Genomic DNA, 23670 nt, shown 5'->3' on the forward strand with positions numbered 1-23670 from the left:
CTCATTCTAACATGAATACAGTTGCCGAAAGTATGTGTTTTCAGGAAAAAAAACCCACTCTGATGGTATTCGTCACCACACCTGTACTGAAGTGCTATGCAACACAGTCCACTCTCCCATTTTACAACAGAAAACCTTGAGAGTTGAGGAACTAATTTACATGGTTCATTAGTTATAAAGACAAGGGTTGAAGTAAGGCCATTAAGCTCCAGATTCTTTCTTCTTCTTTGCAGTTATATTAAAAGTCCTCTCTACTGAGATTCCACCACAGAGCAGCATTAATAAACTCATGCATAATTGTTATGACATACTGCCACTTTCCTGTAATATTCCTATTAACATATGAAGTTCTTTGATGCCAGATTTCTATTAAAACTGTTCTGATGTAAGTGGTTGCTGAAACTTCGAATGATAATGGTTCCTACAATAGCTGAAGAAGGGAACTATTGGAACTGATCTGCAGGTGATGGATACGCTATCATTTGAACATGTGCTCATGACATTTGGCAGAGTGATTTATTATTATTATTAACTTTAAGTAGTTGTACAAAGAAGTTACCATTCTACAAAACAGTATATGAGTACAAAGTGTCTGACAACATTGTTACCCATCTCTCCTAACCCATCCCTTCTCTCACTTTTTTTTCTTTAATTGAGATTAGGTGATTACATAAATTTCACAGATTTCACAGTATTGTGGAATAGTGATACTTAGTTAAAGTCACAAACACGTTTTAACCTTCACAAGGCAAATTGTCATCATCATGGCCTATACAGTTTGTGAATTCTATGAGCTTTGACAATACAAGTTATTTTTCCACATCAGGTGATGTTTGCATTTCTTTCCTTTTGCTCAGTGTGGGCTGTTCCCACTTATTCTGTTTCTCCTCCTGGCTTCCCTCTGTTGAGTGCTTATATCTACCATATATATAGTCAAGAAAATGGAGTCATTTAGCAATGATATGACAAAATGGGTGGCTGTCTCTTGTTTCTTGAGTCCTGTTTCTCTGTCATATCTTCTTGTATTTTGGCTTTAGCATCCACATATCAGGAAGATCATATGGCGCTTGTCTCTTTGTTCTTGGCTTACCTCACTCAAAATAATTCGTTCTAGTTCCATCCATTTCCCTACAAATGCCATTATTTTGTTCTTTCTAATGGCTGTATAATATTCCATTGTATATAGGTACCACAATTTTGGAATCCACTCATCAGTACTGGGGCATCTGGGTTGTTTCCAAATCTTGGCTATTGTGAACAGTGCTTGGCAGAGTTATTTAAGAAAATGATGATATAATGTATTTTGTAAGGGTAAGGGAAAAGATTCATTCTACTAGTAAAAATGTCAATTGGTACAATTTCTTTGAGTATACTTTGGCAATACCTCTGAATACTTATAATGCACTTATCTTCTGACTTAGTAATTCCAATTTTAGAGAATTATTCAAAACATATTCTTCAACATGCACGCAAACACTAATATCAAATATAGCTCGTTACTTTTTATAATAATAAAAAAGTTAAAAAAATCTAAATGAACTTTACTAAGGTGCTGATTTAAAAAAAATATACTCCCACAAATGCATATTGTGAACCTTAAAAAGAATCAATGGAATATTATGTGGTTCTTAAAATTAAAGAATACCTTCCTATTCTTACACAAGGTAGTTCCTAAAACATTTATGAAAAAATAAGATATAGAAGAGTATGGTAAATGATATTTTCCTACAATATTTCCTAAATGTCTTAGGAAGAAACTAAGATATAGAAGAGCATGCTAACATTAGTATGAAGAAAGAAGAAGAGGAAGGAAATAAGGTTATAATGATATCTCATATGTTTATAGATAACCTCTGATAGAATATACAAGACAATGATCATTTGTAACTGCCTTTGAGAAAGGATTTTGACAAGTAGGATCAAGAGCAAAAGGAAGAATTTTTGCTGCTTTGCCTGCAGTATCATGCTTGAAATTAAGGCTCAGGGCCTCTTGCTTGGTGGGTTTTTTTTTGTTTCTTGTTTGTTTGTTTGTTTGTTGCTTGTGGCTGGAACTCTACCATTTGAGGCATAACTTCATCCTGGCTTTCTGTTGATTAATTGGGAGTGGTATTTCTCTGACTTTTTCTGACCAAGCAGTCGTTAAACAATGATCTTCCATGTCTCAGACTCCTAAGTAGCAGGAGCCACCAGTATCTAGTTTAAAAGATAATTGGCTTCTCTGTCACTTAGGTATTGAACATTAAATTGCATAGTGGACTGTGGGTGTTTATTTTGTTGTTGTTGGCGGAGTGCCCAGGCTTGAACTCAGGGGCCTAACACTCATTGGGTTTGCTTGCTCATAGCTAATGTTCTACTACTTCAGTCCTGCCTCCAGCCCACATATGCATTTTTTAGCTATTTAAAATAATACAAATTAGTGTTTATTAAGAAGAAATTACATATGCATTATCTTTTAAAAATTAGGTGTTGAAGAAAGATGGAATATAGTCATTTAGTATGAAAATAGGTATTTTCAGATCCTCCTATCTTGACAAAGAATGCATCATTGTACATCAACTCTTACTTCATGACGTTCTATCTCTACTGAAACTCTAACAAAACAAGGGGACAACAGGAACCCAACTCTAGAAGTACAGACCAAGGACAATTTCATAATTTCCTTCCAGAAAAAGAGTATGAAGAATCATTCCTGGTTATTCCACGGCAAGTATTTCTGAGTTAGAGGGATGAGCTAAACCAAGAGTAATGATAAGATTATTATAGAGCTATCAGAGAGAGAGAGAGAGAGAGAGAGAGAGAGAAAATAACAAAAATCTAGTAAAATAAACTCCACATCCCCAAACTGCTACTAAATTATACAAGAGCCACTCACATACTAATGATTTGGCTCAAACACTGGACATGGAGTCACCATAGAAACTAAGGAAAAACAGACAGAATGCAAACAGCTTTGTAAGAAGAGGAGCCTTGAGTGCATATGAATAGCTTTCAGAGATATGACGATGGCACCCTACTTCTTTTCTCATCTATATTATCTAAGAAGAAAAAGTAAGCCTCATTACAGAAAAATTAAGACTAACTTCAAAGTCAAAGAAATTAATAAGAAAGATGGAAAAAGTGGCTAAAGCCCATGTACAAGGTCACAATTCTTCCCTCTGTATTAATATGCACATAGGCACATATATATATATATATATGTTAACATATGTATATCTATACATATATATATATGTATATATATATATATATACATATATATATATATATATATATACGTACTAAAAACTCCTCTTTTTAGGAAGATTAAGAAAATGGTCATGACGTACATCTGCTAACCTTGGAGAGCAGGGGAAGTCCAGAAAAATAATATTTGTTAATATATATTTGGTAAATTTATTCACGCTACCATCCTATTAATTAATAAGAGCACATGGCTTACATTCAGGCTTCACATGGCTTCAAACACATAGGGCTGAGAGAGTCACACTCTGATGAGGTAAAACACAAGGAAAAACTTCCCATCCTTGCATTTCCACAATCACTCACAACCACACCAAAGGGAACACCATACCTTTTTTCCAGTAGCGTGCTTCAGGTGCCCGCCAGACTTGTGGTCACTGGAATTATCAGAACAGGCCATTTCCTCCAGACCACCTCCAGAAAGCGGCCCCATGATTATAGGTTCCAGGTCAACCTGGAGTCCAATCACCACCATGACTGCCAACTCGGTTGCTCCTTTGCATTTGGAAATAAAGCTCTCAAGCTGAAATTGCCTTGCTTGAGCATCTTTACCTACATTCTTGCCAGATGAATGAAATTCATCAATAGCTTCAATTCAACCAAAGACCATTCTGATAGGGCTTGAAGATAGTACCTAAGGAGGAACAGATGGGGTGGGCATCTTGCAGGCCTTGGATAGCAGAGCAGTATGATTTGGAATAAGGGATGATAAATAAATCATAGTTATCATGGAGAAAGGCAGGGTGGAAAGGGAGAGATGAAGAAAGGTCGTTAGGCAGATAACGGATGGAAAACTGTTGCTGCTTCTTCCTGGGGGCATGATCACTGGAAGGCAGTCAGCTAAGGTTGAAGGAAGCTGACCAGAAGAAAACGACTCATGTTCCAAGGCTGTCCTCCATCTGGCCACTAGCTTGTCCTGTCCCCTGGAAGGTCAATCTGTTTCCTTACTGTTTTTCCTTCCATGAAAGAGTATCACACAATCCCTTGGAATCAGCCATTTCCTAAAACACCACTTTGTCATAGATGAAGAAGAGGAAATGTATTGGTTGCATCACCCAGTGTTTTATCTGAGCAATTTTTCAAAGAACAGGCACCTTAAAGGAGTTACTAGCCAAATTCAGAAACATGTATTCAAATTTTACTTAGGTTTAATTCAGTGTGTCCCTTCAAGGCGAAAAAAAACACTGAAAATCTGTTTTAAAACTTGAGCAATGACATTCTCTGACTTCCATTGAAATGACAGCAGGAGACAAGGCCCAGGAGCCAGAGGAGAGCCCTCCTCCCTCTCAACCCAGGCTGCAAATCAATCTTATTTCTTTGATACCCATAGGTAACAACTGGGTAAGAGCATGGACTCGTAGTCATACTTCAGATTCTTATACAGAGCCAATAAGGAGAGCAATTATGATTTGTATGTGCTTGTCTTTTAATTTAGATGTATAGTCTGTTTTTTTTTTCTACCCATATGCCAATAATGCCAGAAATGGGGGAGAGAAAGTAAGTAGATAAAAAAAAATTTTGATTTACTATTTTTTTTTAACATCCATGCTTATATGCATTTGCTTCTCATAATTTATCACTTTTGTGTGGCTTCAACTGCAACTTCTACTACAATTCAACAATTAAAAGCAATTTCAGCCAAAGCAGTCACATTTAGTTTGGGACTCTACTAAACCCTAGATACATGTTTGTGTTCTTCTCACTACAGAGCCTAGTTTAATGGACTTTTAAATTTTTTTCCCCTAGACATTCATTATTCAAGCAGTGGATACACCATCATTTTCCAGATGAACTCCACAGAGTTACATTTCTTAGCATGTCAGGTTTACCATAAGAGAATTTAAAAGATGATTTTAAAAAATCAAACTTGAATCTACCTACTCATTGAACTCTGATCAGTTACACTCTCTAGCCTGTGATCAAAGTTGAAAACTTCCCTTTGCTGACATGCTTTTATCTTCATACTGCTATAGGTAGCTCTGTGTAGAAAATATTTCACCAGGTTTAGAAAGCCTGCTGTTGTCTATCTATGTCGCTGTCTTCCCAGGAGAGAGGATCCTGGAACTTGTCTCCGGATGACCTTCCATTGTTGATTACATGGAAATGGGCTGCACTGGAAAGTTGATAGAACAGCCACAGCAAGTTCTGATAGCCTCATCAAATCAGCCCCTGGGTTCTCTGCTCTCCAAATAGGATCCAGGAGTTGGCAGATTCTGAAGATGAAGCTTTTCACCCCATGCCCAATTTCCATCGTTTCCAACTTTGAAAATTAGTATAAAAAGAGAAGGAAAGGCTTCCCTAAGAATCACTATTCCCTTACTTTAATGGATAAAGATACAAATGACTACATTTTATGCAGCTTCATTTATATGCAAAGTCCAGAGAAGATAAATGTATGGAAGTAAAGCCATTAATGATTGCTGCAGGTTAAGGGTAAGAGCAGAGATTAGATGCAAACAGGTAAGGGGGACTTAGCGGGGGTGATAGCAATGCTGCTCTAAAGTATGATTGTGGTGACTTTTGGATAAATCCATATGTGCAATTATCATTGAATTGTAGGGCTATGATGAATGAATTTTGTGGCAGAAATTAAACCTCAATAGGCTGTTAAAAAAAAAAAAGCCCCACACATTGGAAAGAAAGAATGCCTCAATTAGGTCTTTAGTGACCTAAACATCATGAGAAACTTCTCGCTAATTAGAAATACTAAAACAGAAAAATAGAACATTATCTAAAATAGCATGATGCCTAGACATGCGTAATATACTCTAGGAAGTAGTTGTTTACAGAAATCTTTAAATTTTCTCATTTTGGGTTAATTTTTGTGGCATGTGTGCCTAAAACTAGAGGGGTTTGTTAGGTTGTCATGTGATACCTTATCACCTGCCAAAAAAGAAATTTGAACTATCATCTCTGAGATATTGCTTACGATATCATTAACAAGTACATGAAAGAAGCAAGTCAGAGTATTTTCTCTCTAACTTTGTTTCTACAGAAGACTCTAGTAAGGAAAGAAGCAAAGACTAAGGAGAGAACACAGAATTAGGTGTACTGAATACGCAACTAATCCACTTTTTTTTCCCTCTGGGTAGCACCAGAAGGCTTTGCACTTAGAATGGAGTCCTGCCTGCCAAATAAGTACCAGCAAAAGTGATGCTTGCTGCTTCCAGGCAAAGAGATGAAGCATGCTGAAAGAACTCTCAGGTGATGGGCCTCTCTCTTCCCTTCATGGAAGGATCCTGGATCCTTGAATTCATTGCTTCTTTGAAAGGAACTGTCTGGTAGACAGTTCAGTTGTTCAGCTGGCATTAGACTTTGCCTGAACAAGAGAAAAAACAACCTTTGTTTCCTTATAAAACAGTGTGATTTGGTCTAATACAACATGTCCTAGCAAAAAAACATATTTCTCTTTGTCCTTCATCAACGTCTTCCCTCATTCCTATCTTACGTGTTTATATTCTTTTTTTTTTCCTCAACTTTAGCTAATGTCATTTTCCAGAGAAGAAGATAGTAGCTTTCATCCTATAACTCCTTAGGACCCTTCTTCAAGAGCGGCACTCTGGAATGGGTGAGAATGAGAATGGTAGGCGGTGTTTCCTTCTTCAGCTAAGTCTTTGGTTGAAATGTGGCATCACTGCCAAGAACAGGGCTTTACACATCCTTCTAGAAGCTCCTTCTACTGGTAAATGCCAGGCAGGAAATCTCAGAGTTGGCAGCCATCTCAGGGTCATGAACTTTTACTTTTATCAACTGCAGCTTTTGGCAGTGGAGAAGTGCAGTCTGGTTTCTCTAAAGCTTTCCATTCACCTCAGGGGTTATCTCCCAAAGAAAACACATGACCATTTCAATTCATTTTCAAGTTATTTCATAATCCACACGCCCTCTCCTCCTTTTCCTTTTCTGTAAATGCAGGTAGAGAAGAGAGACCCTGCTCCAAGACAAACACTACACCTCAGTCCCACTTAACCCGTGCCTTCATCCCACTCTCCAATTTATCACCCCCCCACCCCCCGTTTCCTCCAAACCCCACTGCCAAAAAATAAAAGAATCCAAAGAAAAAACAGCTCATAAAACCAGTAAACAAAATAAAGTCAGTTTTTCTCTTTTTTTTTTTTAAAGAGCAAAATGAAACTTGAGGAAAAACTTACTGGAGTTACAGTTTATCCTGATACAGTCTAGATGGGGAAAAATAAATGAAAGATGAAATTGCATCCTTCAAGGTAACAGCTGCAGACATCCAAAAACAATCAGTCCACCCTTCCGGGGACAGACACACGCAAGAAATGTGGCCATTTTATATATATATATATATACACAGTATGCACAAGTTTAAGGGTGGGTGTATATGTACAGTATATTATTTAGTAAAGTTGGATACATATATATATACACACACACACATATATATACACATATGTATAGAGATATATACTGGAATACATATATATCCACAACGGACATCAAGAATGTTGTTTGTTTTTTTTCTCTCTTCAAAAGGAAAAAAAAAAACCTACTCATTTATATAAAAGATTTCGAGCCCAGATTTTAAAATGTTAATTTTATTAATCTTAGAAATTAAGGTAAAAATTCCCCCGTCAAATGCAGGTTATATTGTAGTTCTCCATACAACTTAATGTTCTTAAAATTATCTTTAAAAGTAGCATTGCAGCGATTTTAGATGAGGGTTTCAAAGTTAAATCACCAGTCTGACACAGGGAATCATTTAAGAAAAAAAATCTGTCCTTTCAAGTTCCCAGTGCAGTGTTTAACCCTTTCTCTTTTTCTAAAAATGAATTCCATCCCACCCTCTCCTCAGGTTGAGGCCCCAAACGCCACAGAAATTTGCACAGGCACACTTGCCATCCTCTTAGAGGTAAGGAAAGGGTTAATACCACCTGGTTATTTCCTGTCATAAAATGGCCACTTGCAAACAGCTAACCGCACAAACACCCATCCCAGATTTTAGAGAGGTGTGGGGGGGGGGTCCACTGGGTGTGAAGTGGGAGGAGTTGTGGGATATTGTCACTGTTGATTGGTTTTTCTGATTGCTATGGGTTCAAAGGCTCCTGGATCAACCCACTCACCAATTCCATCTCTGTCTTCTTGCCTGAATGCCCAGACTGAATCAAAATGCCTACTGCATTCGAGGAGAAGGCAGGACAGGCATGTGTGCAGGAGATCTCAGTTACCTTTGACATCTTGCCTACTTCACTCTGCATGTCTAACATAGCGAGGAGAGAAAATTGTTTGGTTTCAATCTTACTTTTCAAATGGAAAAGGGAAGGAGGAAAAACATAATTTTATCCAGCCCATGTGATCTGTGCCAGGGATCAGAACAGCTAATAATTTCCTAGTCTCCATTTCAGTGTCAATGGCACATACCATAATAATTCTTAAGTAGAGTTAGTGGAGGTCAAAAGCATACTGGGTAGAGATGACTGGAGACCTGTCGCAGTTCATCGTTACTAGTTAAATCAAGAGCTGGTTTACAATAGTGGGAATTCCATTAGGAATTTATATAAAGTCAAATATTAAAAAGTAGAAGTCAAATGGTGGAGAAAAGGAAATAATGGTATGGGGGTGGGGGAATGCAGCTATAAACTCCGAGGTTGTTGCCATTGTGTTGAGAGAACTCATGGAAGAGAATGCCACCACTTGAATCCCCCAAGGTGAAGTATGTTAATCAAGCAAATGAAAATAGAAGTCAGGACCACCAGCAGGAGCAGAGGGGAACTATGTGAAATCCAGATAGGAGTAATTTATAACACCCAATCATTTCTGGGGAAGGAGGCAGGCAGCTTGTTGTTTTTTCCCCAGAACATCTCTTGAGAAAAATCTGGGTTTGGTTTCATGCGGTTAGGTTTGTCATGTGTCGTCAACCGCAACAGAAAAGTGGGAGCAAACAGCCCTGGAGCAACTGGTACGACCACCACACAGAGGAGGCCACGCCCCTGAGGACTGGGGTGGGGGCAGGCAGGGGGGAACAGGTGGGAGTTTCATCTATTGTTTGCAACTACCATCTCCCAAAGGTGGAGAAACCATGCTTCATGGTGTATCAAAGTAGGGAGAGGGAGGAGAACTGTGTGCATGCTTAGGAGAAAGGAAAGGAGGAAGAGTAGGCCTAATGTTACAAACCCAAGGACTTCCCATAAGGAACAAGTTTCTTCTTTGGTTTCTAGGCAGCTGAGGAATTTATGATCACATAAGAATCTGGTCTAAGGACTGGTGTGGGTTGGATTCATCTTTCCAGATCATTCAAAGGATTCCCTAAGGTGTGTTGGACATCTTTAAAAGTGTTACAATTTAGGGCTTTCAAGATGGCAGACAATTTGTTTTTAAAGTGAGACATGAAGATTCATGTTGCTTTTTCTACCCAAGGAATAAATAGTTGGAGAAGAAAAGTCTCCTCTCTTTTCACAAGTTCTGTGAAGAGATAGTGTGTTTTGTGAGGATATGTATTCTTAACAACAACAAAAAACATGTGCCAGGTTGTTGATGGAGGAAACCATTTCCTTTAGCTGTATCTTTGATAGTGGCCAGAGTTCTCGCTTTGCCTGAAAAAAAGACTACTTCAGTCTTTACATGAAATTTGAGAGGTGAGCACGTTTGTGCATTTGTATATGTACACATATATGCTATTTGTTTTGTTTTACTTAGTTTGCTTTATTTCAATAAATGCAAGGAAATGATGAATCTCCATAGGGGTGATCTTTGAGTGGCGCATGGTTGTGATGGAAATTTCTAAAAGTTGTATGTTTTCAATAATGTTTAGCAGCGAGCTAGGCAGAAAATGTCTGGGAGAACTCTAAGGCAACTGGTCAAACTGCCTGTACTGGCTCAGAATTCACCATGAAAGGAGGCCTCCCGGCTCTCTGATGAGAATCCAGAAAGGTTTGTCTGCATCTTCTAACTTTTCTATAATGTGGCTCAATTCAAACTGAGCACTAAGGAAGAAGGAAATACTCTCTCTGCATCTTTCAAAGATGGCAATTATGGAATGTGTGACATCATTGAGCTCCAGTGTCATTGCTCCGTAAGTTACCCTGTGAGGGTAACAGGTCATCAATGATGATCTAGCAGTTAGGCACAAGACTTCTAGTCTCTATTCCATCACCAAAGTTTTTATCCAAGTTTTGAAAAGGCAGATAGCTCTCTATTTCATATCTATAAAATTGAGTATAAGAAGAACAATTTTTGGATTTTCTCCCAATTTTATGGAGATGAAAATAAGATCTTTTAAATCCTTAACAAAATGCTGTTGCTAGCTCTTTTACTACTCAAAGAACAAAATGTGGTTGTGCAGGAGTCAATCGCACAACTTTTAGAGACATATGTTATGATATAGGGTTATTTCTCTCACCTGCTATTACCACTCATGCTGTCTTCAGAAAACAGAGCCCATGGAAAACCCTAGTGTCTTTGACATTTAGATATATTTTGCCAGATTAATATCTACTATGCTTTTCTATAATGAGTGTGTAGTATGACTAATTTGAAACACATTAGAGAATTATTTCTGTCGATTCCGTATATGTGAGACAATGAAATGCAGTACAACTTGGCATAGTGGTGTACACGGGCAGTTTCAGTAATCGGGAAGTAAAGGCTGTGAGTTTAAGGCCAGCCTGGGCCTTAGGGAGTTCCAGGCCTGCCTAGACGACATAGTGAGATTCTGTCTCAACAAAACAAAACGAATTTAAAAGAAGCAGTACAAATGTGAAAAGGAAAAGCACGTGAATTCAAACTGTGCTTAAAGAACAAAAGTCCTTATAAAACGAGTGTATTTGGGAAGGGAGGAGGGGAGAACCTTTGGATAAAGTATGAATGTGAAAAGGGACATGTATACAACACAATGAATTAAAATTCAGAGTATGTGCACGTGTGTGTGTGTGTGTGTGTGTGTGTGTGTGTGATAGAGAGAGATAGACTAAGAGGAAGGGAGAGACACAGACATATCTTTATTGTGCATTTCCTTTTATCCATTCCTCTGCCCTGGTCATTCTAGGATGGGAGACATGAATCCTGTATATGTGAGACCTGTAGCAGTTAACTTTCTAATTTTGTCGAAACAACGACTAATAAGGAAAAAACAAATTGTCTGTTGAAAGACACAGCGTGTGCTCCCCCAGGCTCCCATGGGCTAAATCTTCTTCACACATATCTGTCTCTCTTCCTTTGGTATACAAAGACTGTCTTTGCTCTCTTTTCTCTGTGAACTAAGCAGTGGTTTGTATTTGCTCTCTGCCTTGGTTTTCTGCTTTGGGTTTGGATTGTTATCCCTTCTGCTGTTTCTTTGGAGAAGTCAGGGATGGGCTACTACTTGTTGGTTTGAGGTGCAATGGGTCACTTGGTTTGCTTGGGTGGGGAGGGTGATGTGGGGTGGGAAGGTGGGGGGACAGGGGCCTGCCAATCCCTGTCGGCTGCTCAGTACTCTCTGTTCTCAAGGCTGTTTGCTATGCGGGCCGCAGGCTTTGGGCCTTTGAAGGGTTGAATACCATCTTTTGATTTACCATGGCTGATGGTGGGAGGAAACTCAAGAACATACACACACAAAAAGATCCAGCCAAAGAGAAAAACAAAACCTAAAATAACCAAACACATACACACATACACAGAACACAAATGATAGAAACCCAAGAGACACACTGACAAGAGAAATCAAATGAGGTTGGACAAAAGGAAATCGTGTTGGAAAGCTGCAAACTGGAAGAAAAAGTAAAGGACATAACGAAACAAGCCACTGCTCAAAACAGTCCTCTGTCGACTGGAGATTTTAGAATGACAGCATAGATATTTGAAATGTGGGACCAGTTTGCTTGACAACAGATAAGTCTGTGATAGATTCCCAAGCTCAGCTTCCTACAGGGTGGGGGTGGGGGGTCATCTAGGGATTACATGCTCTGGAATACAGTACATTTCTCCATCATGTCATCTCCAGGCTTCTAACAAGCCATCCCATCCTTTATAAAGGAGTTCTGTATTCAAACCTATTTTACATACCCAGATAAATCTATCTGCTTAGAAAGTTTGACTGAGCGGTATCATGGAACCTCTCAGCACTAGGCTTCTGAGGAATGGGAAGAGCAGAAACTGAGATGTGTTGCTTGCTTACTTGTTTGTCTACAAAAATACCAGAAGGCCCACACTCTCTAGAGATCAATTCCGATCCAGGAAAGAGAGTCAAGAACTGAAAAGAAGGGGAGGTCATAAAGACAGAATTTCAAATGAGTCCATTAGAGGAAAGAACAGATCTTGTCCCAAATAAAGCTACACGTTTAAAGTTATAATAATTTGTTTTCCCCAAAGCGATTGTTGGATAATAGTATTAAGCACAATTATTTTTTTCCCCAAAAGGGGCTGTGGAGAAGTGAGCAAGAATGTCAGGAAGGAAATTAAGACGATCTTCCAGGAGGGATCTTCTCCTCTATAGGCCAGAAATGCTAAATGTAAGCAATTGCTTGTCCAGTGGGACAGTAGAAATCATCTGTCATGATTCCTGGAGAGGGGGAGGGGGGAATCTCAAACTGTGAGTGCCATCAGGGCCACCATACTTTCCTCTGACATCCTGTCCTTAGGTTTGGCCTCAACTCCCACCCCTACCTCCTCCCCCACCCCCCATCCTCAGCTTGACTGTTTTGAGTTGGACTTGATGGGAATATGACTGATCAAAAGATGGACCAAAGTAGCGTGTTTTACACAAAGCTAAACGATTCCAAAAAACCAAGAAAGGAAACTTAGAAAACAAATAATCCGGTTAAGAAAAACAACCAAAACCAAAACCAAAACCGAACCAAACCAAACAGAAACAACAACCACTGTCAGAAACCAGAAATTGACATCAAAACCTCATGCAGAAATAAGGAGGTTATATGTTGCTGGGTTTTTATCCTTGGTCCATGAAACAAGAGGTGAGCAGTTAACTTTCAGGAAAACAAACAAAGAATTCAGTCAAACCAAGAAAAATCAGAAAGGAAAAGGGAAGACAAGCCCAAACAAGGTGGGGCAGAGGGGCCTTCATACGATACCTAAGTTAACCATGAGCTTGACGCGCCCCCCATCCAGCTCCAGGCGCAGAGTGTCAGCCGAGTCCCTGGAAGTCGTAGCCACCAGAAGCCCGTAAGCTCGCTGGGACATGAAGCGGAAGGACACATCCTCTGCCTCGGTGTGCATTACCATGGGCATAATGATCTTCATGTACATGCTGCCATCATAGCTCAGGATAGATGCCTCTGCCAAAGAAGAATGGAGGAGAGCGTTAGGATGAAGGCTGTCATTGTGACAAATACTGCATTGCTAAGGAAAGTGGTTGTGGGGTGGTATGGGGGGGGGGATCACCAAATTTCTAGTCAGGTGACTTGTGCTTAATTGATCTGAATCATTGCTACTTTTTCAAAGGTGTTGGTGCTTCCCCAGCTGCTCTTTTTTCTGGAGGGTTACCAAAGTAAATAATAGTATGAAGGCATCTTGCAAAACTTTACAAAAAACCACACATCCACACATATTAGTTATTATACTTTGATATGCTGTAGCTAGAACTAGTGTGCAAGGAAAAAGCAAATATCAGCATCCCTGTATTTTGATAAACATCATAGTAAATCATCCAACATCTGGCTAGAAGCTTCAGAGACCAGAGGACTGCAGCAAGCTGGTATGTGTCAGGTCCTGCCTGGGGAGAGAGGCTCAGCTCACTCAGAAGATCAACCGGTTCAATTAGGACTTCTCTTAAAAATAAATAAATAAACAACAAAGGAGGAAAGGGCAGGGCACTGTGGCTCATGTTTGTAATCTTAGGAGGGTGAGATCTGAGAATCATGGTTTGAAGCCACTAAAGTACGAAAGAAAGGAAGAAAGGAAGGAAGGAAAGAAAGAGAGAGAAAGAAAGAAAGAAAGAAAGAAAGAAAGAAAGAAAGAAAGAAAGAAAGAAAGGAAGGAAGGAAGGAAGGAAGGAAGGAAGGAAGGAAGGAAGGAAGGAAGGAAGACAGACCAGCCAGAAGTGGAGCTGTGGCTCAAGTGGTAGAGCACTAGCCTTTAACACAAAAGCTCAGGGACAGAGTCCAGCCTACAGCACTAGCCTTTAACACAAAAGCTCAGGGACAGAGCCCAGCCTAGAGCACTAGCCTTTAACACAAAAGCTCAGGGACAGAGCCCAGCCTCAGAGACCAGAAGAAAATGGGGGTGAGGAGTGTGTAGGGGAGGAAACCCACTATACATTATCTCAGTTCTATAAAGTAGACTTACTCCTACTTAAAACCAAGAAAGCCCAATGTGAGATGGGTCCCCACAGGACCCAGTAGAGACTTTGACCCATTCCATCCAATACCAAGTCCAAGGACTGTTTTACAGCACTTTGATACTCAAGATGTAAGTTTGTTCACTCACCCATCAGCAAATACCTTCAGAGAACACAGAAGCCATATTCTCACAGGGCTCAATATCTGACACTGATTAGGTTCTTTAGTAAATAAATGCTGCTGTCAAGTAGTCACTATTTACAAGTTCTACAGTGAAACTGACAAAGGCCACCTTTTGGGAGGAGACAGAACATGTACAAGTAATTGCACCACAGTATTTAAAAGTGGTCAAATGACAGAGAGAGATAAATACCATCAGTTACATTGTGAGGTGTGGGTGAGCAAAAACCTTGTCAAAGAACTGAACCTGCAACATACCATGTTCCTAAGGATCAAAACATATCATATGCTCCATGACAGAGTGTGCTGTTCTTAGGTGTGTGTGTGTGTGTATGGATGGGTATAATACACACATGCCATTATTTAAACTCATGCATTATCAACACATATTATTATGTCTTTGTGAATATATATTCCCAGATTAATGTCTCTTCTTGTTCTTCTACGTGTAGTGCCTGAACATATGGATAAGTGAATGTATCTTCTTCTTCTTCTTCTTTTTTTTTTTTTTGCCAGTCCTGGGCCTTAAACTCTGAGCCTGGGCACTGTCCCTAAGCTCCTTTTGCTCAAGGCTAGCACTCTGCCACTTGAGCTACAGCATCATTTCTCGTTTTTCAGTGATTAATTGGTGATAAGAGTCTCACAGACTTTCCTGCCCAGGCTGGTTTCCAACCACAATCCTCAGATCTCAGACTCCTGAGTAGCTAGGATTACAGATGTGTACCTGGCTTGAAATCATCTTTTTAATATCAATATTGGTCAGATGAGAGAGTAAACCAGAGAGTATGAAAAGAGCTAATGGTTAGAACTAAAAGGTATATCATAACATATACTCCCTGTGCACTGCTGTCAGTATGATCTATTACTAACCCATTTTTTTTTTCCGGTCATAGGGCCTGAACTCTAGGCCTAGGCAGCTCTTTAGCTCAAGTCTAGTGCTCTACTACTTGAGCCACAGTGCCACTTCTGGCTTTTTCTGCTTATGTGGTGCTGAGAAATTGAACCCAGGGCGTCATGCATGCAAGGCAAGCAATCTACCACTGAGCCACTTTCCCAGCCCCACTAACCCAATATTTTTTTAAGAGGAAGGTGATAAAGCAGAAAACACTACAGGAATCAGCTGAAACAAAATCAGTTCCATGGATTCAGATTAATTTGTTTCAAAGACTTCAAACCTGAAAACTGCTATGACTAGAATCCTAACTTTAGGGGGAAATGAATCCATAGAGAAAATTTATCCAGCCTTTTCTACATGTGTTTGATTATTGAGTACTGAGAACGCATATGGAGGACAGTTATATAATGATATTTAAGTCATTCTGTTATGGTGCTCCCTTTTATCCCTTTATCTTTCAATGTAGCTAAAATTGCAGGCATGGGCCCCTTGCTCTAGCATCTTTAATTTATTTAACAATATTTGACTATACTTTTTGAATTACTTTCTTACTGGTTGCTCTAGCACTTATAATATTCATCTTAATGTACTAGAATAAATTTCATCTTTATGTAACTTAATTCCACTATGATATAGGGTAATGCTGGTGATCAGACCCATTCTACAACTATATTGAATGCCCAGCCCCAAATATGAAAACTCTATTTTTATATGGTTTCTCCCACTCTCTTCCTTTTTTCTTTTCTTTTTATTTTTTGGGCCCGGTTGTGGGGCCTGAACGCTGGGCCTGGGCACTGTCCCTCAGCTCTTCAGCTCAAGGCTAGCGCTCTACCACTTGAGCCACAGCGCCACTTCTGGCTTTTTTCTTTTTGCTTATGTGGTGCTGAGGAATCGAACCCAGGGCCTCATGCATGCAAGGCAAGCACTCTACCACTCAGCTACCTTCTCAGCCCTCCCTCTTCCTTTTTCTGTGCTATGAGTCATATCATGTTATAAATGTATGCTGCATAACAGATGTATAAATTACAATCACAACATACATTGTTTATAGTTACTGCACTGTAAAAACTGACATCTTTTTCAGAGCTGAGGTAAAAAAGGGAACTCAGGCATGTTTATGGAGTTCTTTAAATTAAGTTTATTATTTAACATCTCTGATTCTTACTGCGGGTTCAAATTCCCACCTAGTATCGTTTTCTTTTCCCAATGAAACTCCATTCACTTGGATTTTAATTGTCAAATATATGACAATTCTATACAGTATAGGCACAATAACACAATTTTATAGATATTGTTTTATGCATTTTCTTTTCAAATCAGTTAAGAAAAGAAAGAAAATGACATGTGTAATTATACTGTATTTTATGGTTACCTACATAATTACCTTTACTGGAGCTCTTTATTTTTTATTCCCCCCCACATAAATTCAGAATTAACATCTGCTGTCTCTGTGATAATGAAGGAAATCTTCAAGTAGTTCTGGTAAGGTAAGTGTGTTAGCATGAATTCTTTGCTTTTGTTTATTTGAGGATGTCTAATTGACCTTCATTTTGAAAGACAGCTTCTCTGGGTATATTCTTCCAGGCTGACAGTTGTTTTTCTTTCAACACTCTCTGTGTCATCCCATAGCCTTTAACCTCCATTTTTCCTGAAGAAATGTTAACTGTGATGCTCTTGTATGTGTGTATGATTTCTTTTCCTTTGAAGCTTAAAAAAAAGTTCTCTTTATCTTTGTTTTTTTAAACCATTCGCAGCATCTTTATTATAATGTACAAAAGCCAAAGATAAAATTCTCCTTCTTAAGAATTCATTTAAATTTTTCAGTGTGTAGATTAGCTTATCATTTTTATCAAATGTGTGAAGTCTGTAGGCATTATTTGAGCATTTCTGTCTCTCTCTCCCTCTCTCTCCCTCCCTCTCCTTTTCCCATTATACATATGTTGGTACATTTAATGATGCCTCATATTTCTCTGAAGTTCTTTTTATCTTGATTAATTTTGCTTCTATACAGATTTTATAATCTCCCCTCGTTTATCTTCAAATTAATTCTTTCTTCGGACAATTCAAATCCACTGCTAAATCCTTCTAGTAAATTTCTCATATAGATTAACTTCACTGATTCTAAAATTTCCTTTTGGAGATACACAGATGATATATAAAATTTTACTTTTTAATAATATTTGCTATTTGATGAGTTATTATTATGTATTACTGTGTTATTATGAATTGTTATTATTTAATGAGTAGTTTTTTATACTGGTACAAAGATTTGACCTCAGGCCTAATACATGCTAGACAAACATTCTGCCACTTGGGCCATATCCCCAGCCAATTTTTTGTTTATTTTTCAGATAAAGTCTCAGGCTTTTGTCTGGGGATGCACTCAACCTCCTACCTAGCTGGGATTACAGACATGTACCACACCATGCCCTATATGCTTTTTTTTTTTTTTTTAAATTTATTTATTTATTTATTTATTTTTTTATTGTAAAGCTACTATACAGAGGGTTACAGTTACATGAGTGAGGTTATGAGTACACTTCCTCTTGAACATTGTTACCCCCTCCATTGTTTTCCCCCTACCATCCCCTCCCTCCCTCCCTTCCCCGAGGTTCTTTTTTTTTTTGATTGTGATTAAATGATTACATAATTTCAAAGTCACAAGTTCATTCTAACTTCCCTGGAGCAAATTGTCTACCACAGTCTGTAATATATAACAGTGTTCACATGTTATATACCATATTTGTGATCAGCAGCATGGGGATATTTAGTAGTGGTTCAACCAGATGAGCGGGAGTTCTTTGTTTCTTAAGTCCTGTTAGTTTTATCGTATCACCTAACCTTTTGGATTTAGCATCCACTTATCAGGGAGACCATGTACCGTTTGTCTCTTCGTTCTTGGCTTACCTCGCTCAACATGATTCCTTCTAGCTCCATCCATTTCCCTGCAAATGCCATTATTTTGTCATTTCTAATGGCTGCATAATATTCCATTGTGTATAGATACCACAATTTTTGGATCCATTCATCTGTGGTGGGGCATCTGGGTTGTTTCCATATCCTGGCTATTGCGAACAGTGCTGCAATAAACATGGAGGTGCACGTGTCCTTGTATATTGGTTCCTGTTGTTCAGGGTAGATGCCTAGAAGTGGTATGACTGGGTCGTAAGGGAGGTCAATCTTTAGCTTTCTAAGGACCCTCCAGACTGCTTTCCAAAGTGGTTGTATAAGTGTACATTCCCACCAGCAGTGTAACAGGGTTCCTCTTTCTCCACATCCCCTCCAGCATTTGTCGTTGGCTGATTTGTGGATGTGGGACATTCTGACTGGGGTAAGGTGGTATCTCAGGGTTGTCTTTATTTGCATTTCCTTCACCATGTGTTTCTTTGCCATTTTTATTTCTTCATTTGAGAAGTCCCTCTTTAGTTCCCTTGCCCATTTAGTAATTGGTTTGTTAGGTTTGGGAGGGATTAGTTTCTTGAGTTCCCTGTATATACAGGATGTTAACCCCTTGTCTGATATATTGCTGGTAAATATTTTTTCCCAATTAGTTGGTTGTCTTTCTAGCTTAGTTGCGATAGATTTAGCTGTGCAGAAGCTTTTTATTTTAAGGTAGTCCCATTTGTCGAGTCTCTCTCCAACTTGTTGTGACCCTGGGACTCTGTTCAGGAAGTTCCTTCCTGTGCCTATTAGTTCAAGTGTCTCTCCTACTCTGTCCTGTAGTAGTTTCAGAGATTCAGGTTTAATGTTAAGGTCTTTAATCCATTTTGAGTTGATGTTGGTGCATGGTGATAGGCTGGGGTCCACTTTTAGTTTTCTGCATGTGGCTGCCCAGTTTTCCCAGCACCAGCGGTTGAAGAGGCTGTGTTTCTTCCATTGTATGTCTTTGGCTCCTTTGTCGAATATCAGCTGGCTGTAGGCCTGTGGATTTATATCTGGATCTTCTATTCTGTTCCATTGGTCTTCGGGTCTGTTTTTGTGCCAGTACCATGCTGTCTTTGTGATTATAGCTCTGTAGTAGAGTTTGAAGTTCGGCATGGATAGCCCTCCCATATTGTCTTTATCCCCTAGAATTGTTTTGGCTATTCTAGGTCTTTTGTTGTTCCATATAAATTTTTGGACTGTTTTCTGTATTTCAGTGATGCACGTCATTGGGATTTTAATAGGAATTGCATTGAATTTGTATATTAGTTTTGGAAGTATCACCATCTTTACTATATTAAGTCGGCCTATCCAGGAGCATGGGAGGTCTTTCCATTTCCTAGTGTCTTCTGCAATTTCTTTCTTTAACTTTTTATAGTTCTCATTAAATAGTTCTTTTACATCTTTGGTTAGGTTAATTCCTAAATATTTTATTTTTTGGGAGGTTATTGTGAATGGGGTTGCTCCCTTTATTTCCCTCTCTTCCTGTGCATTATCAGTGTATAGGAAGGCAACTGATTTTTGTGGGTTTATTTTGTATCCTGCTATTTTGCCGAAGTGACTTATGATTTCTAAAAGTTTGGGGATGGAGTTTTTGCGATCGTGGAGGTATAGTATCATGTCATCTGCAAAAAGGGATAGTTTAACTTCTTCTTTCCCTATGCGGATCCCTTTAATGTCTTTTTCTTGCCTTATTGCCCTGGCTAAGGGTTCTAGGACTATGTTGAAGAGGAGTAGAGACAGTGGACATCCTTGCCTTGTTCCTGTTTTTAGGAGGATTGGTTGTAGCTTTTCCCCATTAAGTATAATATTGGCTATTGGTCTGTCATAAATGGCTTTTATTGTTTTTAGAAATGTTCCTTCTATTCCTATTTTCTCCAGAGCTTTTAGCATGAATGAATGTTGAATTTTATCAAAGGCCTTTTCTGCATCTGTGGCGATAATCATGTGATTCTTGACCTTGGCTCTGTTGATATGCTGGATTACATTTATTGACTTACGTATGTTAAACCATCCCTGTGTCTCTGGGATGAAACCTACCTGATCATAGTGTATTATTTTTTTAATGTGTTTCTGGATTCTGTTAGCTAGAATCTTGTTAAGGATCTTTGCATCTGTGTTCATCAAGGAGATTGGCCTGTAATTCTCCTTTTTGGTTGGGTCTTTGCCTGGTTTGGGGATGAGTGTGATATTGGCTTCGTAGAATGAGTTTGGGATAGCTCCCTCCTTCTCTGTTTCTCTGAAGAGCTTGAGGAGTATGGGTATTAGTTCTTCTTTAAAGGTCTTATAGAATTCTGCTGTGAATCCATCTGGTCCTGGGCTTTTTTTTGTTGGAAGACTTTTGATAGCTTCCTGTATCTCATTATAGGATATTGGCTTATTTAATTGGTTAACTTCTTCTTTGCTCAGTTTGGGTAACTTGTATTTCTCTAAAAATGCATCCATTTCCGCCAGATTTTCTTCCTTTAGAGAGTATAGCTTTTGAAAGTAGTCTGTTAGAATTGTTTGGATATCTTGGGTACGTGTTGTGATGTTTCCCGTGGCATCCCTAATCCTATTAATATGGGTTTCCTCTCTTCTTTTTTTAATTAATCTTGCCAACGGGCCATCAATTTTGTTTATTTTTTCAAAGAACCAGCTTTTTGTTTGGTTTATTTTGGTTATGGTTTTCTGATTTTCTAATTGGTTAATCTCTGCTCTCAATTTGGTTATCTGGCTTCGTCTAGTAGCTTTAGGTCCCATTTTTTCTTGTTTTTCTAGCTGTTTTAGTTGCAACATGAGATTATTTACTTGGTCTGTCTCCATTCTCTTGATGTGGGCACTGAGGGCAATAAATTTGCCCCTCAGGACTGCTTTTGCTGTGTCCCACAAGTTTCTTTGTGAGGTGTTTTCATTTTCATTGAGTTGTAGGAAATGCTTTATTTCTTCTCTGATCTCTTCTGTTACCCAGGCCTTGTTAAGGAGTGTGCTGTTCAATTTCCGTGTATTAGAGAAATTTCTGTGGTATGCTTTGTTATTGAGAGCTAGCTTGATTCCACTGTGGTCAGATAGGATACAGGGGATTATGTCGATCCCTTTGTATTTGCTTAAGTTCCTTGAATGAACTATGATATGGTCTATTTTGGAGAAAGTTCCATGAGCTGCTGATAAGAATGTGTACTGTGTTGTTTTAGGGTGAAATACTCGGTAGATGTCAGTTAATTCCGCTTGAAGTATGGCCTCACTTAATTCGGTAGCTTCTTTGCCAATCCTCTGGTTGGTAGACCTGTCCTTTGGTGAGAGTGGCGTGTTAAAGTCTCCTAGTATTATCGTATTGGGATCTATTTTATTCTGTAAGTTTGAGAGCATTTGTTTAACATATCTGGGTGCACCGATATTTGGGGCATATAAGTTGATGATGGTTATATCCTCCTCTTGGATTGTTCCCTTTATTAATATGTAGTGTCCGTCCTTGTCTTTCTGTACTGATTTTAATGAAAAGTTTATTTTGTCAGATATCAGGATAGCTACACCTGCTTTCTTATTGGGGGAATTTGATTGGTAGATCCTTTTCCACCCCTTCACTCTGAGTTTGTTTGTATGTTTGGCTGAGAGGTGGGTCTCCTGAAGGCAACAGATGGATGGGTCTTGTTTTCTGATCCAGTCCTCAGTTCGTTTTCTTTTAATTGGCGAATTCAGCCCATTTATATTAAGAGAAAGTATAGAGAGATGCATTGTTGTCCCTGCCATTCCGTTTTCCTAAGTTTTTCTTTTTTCCTTTCCTCCTGTGCTTGCTCAGTTAGACTTTGAGTAATGCCTGTTTGGGGCAGGTCCCAGTTCCTGGTTGCTTTCTTCAGGTTGTGTCCCCCCTCTTAGAATTCTTTGTAATGCTGGCTTAATGTTTATGTATTCATTTAGTTTTTCTTTGCTATTAAAAGTTTTCAGTTCTCCATCGAATGTGAATGCTAGCTTTGCCGGGTATATCAGTCTGGGTTGGCAGTTATTGGCTCTCAGGGCTCGTATGGTGCTTTCCCAGGCTTTTCTTGCATTCATTGTTTGTGTGGAGAGATCTGCAGTGATTCTAATTTTTTTCCCATTGTAGTATAGCTCCTTCTTCATTTTTGCTGCATGCAGGATTGTTTCCTTATTATTCAGATCCATCATTGTTACTATAATGTGCCTAGAAGTGTTTCTCCTGGGATCTTGCTTGTTGGGTGTTCGATAAGCTTTTGTGATGTAGTTAAGATGGTCGTTTTTGAGGTGGGGAAAATTTTCATTGACTATCTTGTTAAATAGGTGTTGCATTCCCTTGCTCTGGAATTCCTCACCTTCGTCCACTCCGATTATGCGAAGGTTAAATTTTTTAGCATTATCTGCTTGCTCTTGAATTTCCCTTTGGTTTAATTTGAGTGATTTTTCCATATCTGTCACTTTTTGGTCCAGTTGGTGTATTCTGTCTTCTGTATCTGACACTCTACCTTCCATTTCATTCACTCTGTTGACCGTGGCTTCTATTGTGGTTTGCATGGTGGAAATGGATCCCTTTATGGATTCAATGTTGGTTCTCAGAGTACTGATCTCACCTCTCAATGAGGTGAGATCAGTATGCATTACCTCTAATTTGGCGTTTATCTCACTTCTTACTGAGGTTTGTGCAGCTTCTATTTTTGCATCCAACTTTTGTTTGATGTCCTGTATATCTTTTGATAGTTCATCCTTGTGCTCTTTCAATTTCTGATCCATTTCTCGCTTTATTTCTTGAGTCATTGCCTCCAGCAACCCTTGGATGTAGTTTTTGTCTTCCATTCCTGCTTTGCTCCCACTGGGGCTCTCCCCTGCGTGGCTGCTGGCTTTTGAGGTGAGCTTGCTGTCCTGGGTAGTGGTAAACCTTGTGATTTTTCTCTGTGATTTTCGCATGGGGGTTCAGGAGACTGCTCTTCAATCTTGTTTTGGTGTGTCTGTCTTTGCTTGGTTGCTGATTCTGTATTGGTAGAGAGAGTCTGTGCCTGATCTGGATTCTGTTGGGAGCCTATTTCCAGCTGCTATTCTGACTTACTTAGGATTCTCAGCTCTCTGCTGTAGCAATTCCCGCCTTTGGAAGGGTTGAGCAGCCTAGACTGCTTGTGTTTGCTCCTGTGGGTGCTCTTGGGAAGATCAGATGCTCTGGATGCACTCTCCCAAATACTGGAGTCTGCTATGGGCTCCTGATGTGTTTTTGTTTGT

At 39.1% G+C, this 23670-nt stretch overlaps 1 protein-coding gene across 6 annotated transcripts in view; it reads right to left on the reverse strand.

Moving 5' to 3' along the window:
* Positions 1-23670, reverse strand: part of Nrxn3 (neurexin 3) — a 1519933-nt gene that overhangs the window by 956455 nt on the left and 539808 nt on the right. For all 6 annotated transcript variants that reach the window (XM_042692577.1, XM_042692576.1, XM_042692579.1 and 3 more), the window contains 2 exons: positions 13266-13469; positions 7389-7415 (listed from right to left, as the gene is read on the reverse strand). In XM_042692577.1, the coding sequence (XP_042548511.1) occupies positions 7389-7415; positions 13266-13469 (231 nt within the window). The remainder of the gene's footprint in view (positions 1-7388; positions 7416-13265; positions 13470-23670) is intronic.

This window comes from Dipodomys spectabilis, unplaced genomic scaffold (genome assembly GCF_019054845.1).
Source record: "Dipodomys spectabilis isolate Male_0828 unplaced genomic scaffold, ASM1905484v1 ptg000157l, whole genome shotgun sequence".
NCBI lineage: Eukaryota > Metazoa > Chordata > Mammalia > Rodentia > Heteromyidae > Dipodomys > Dipodomys spectabilis.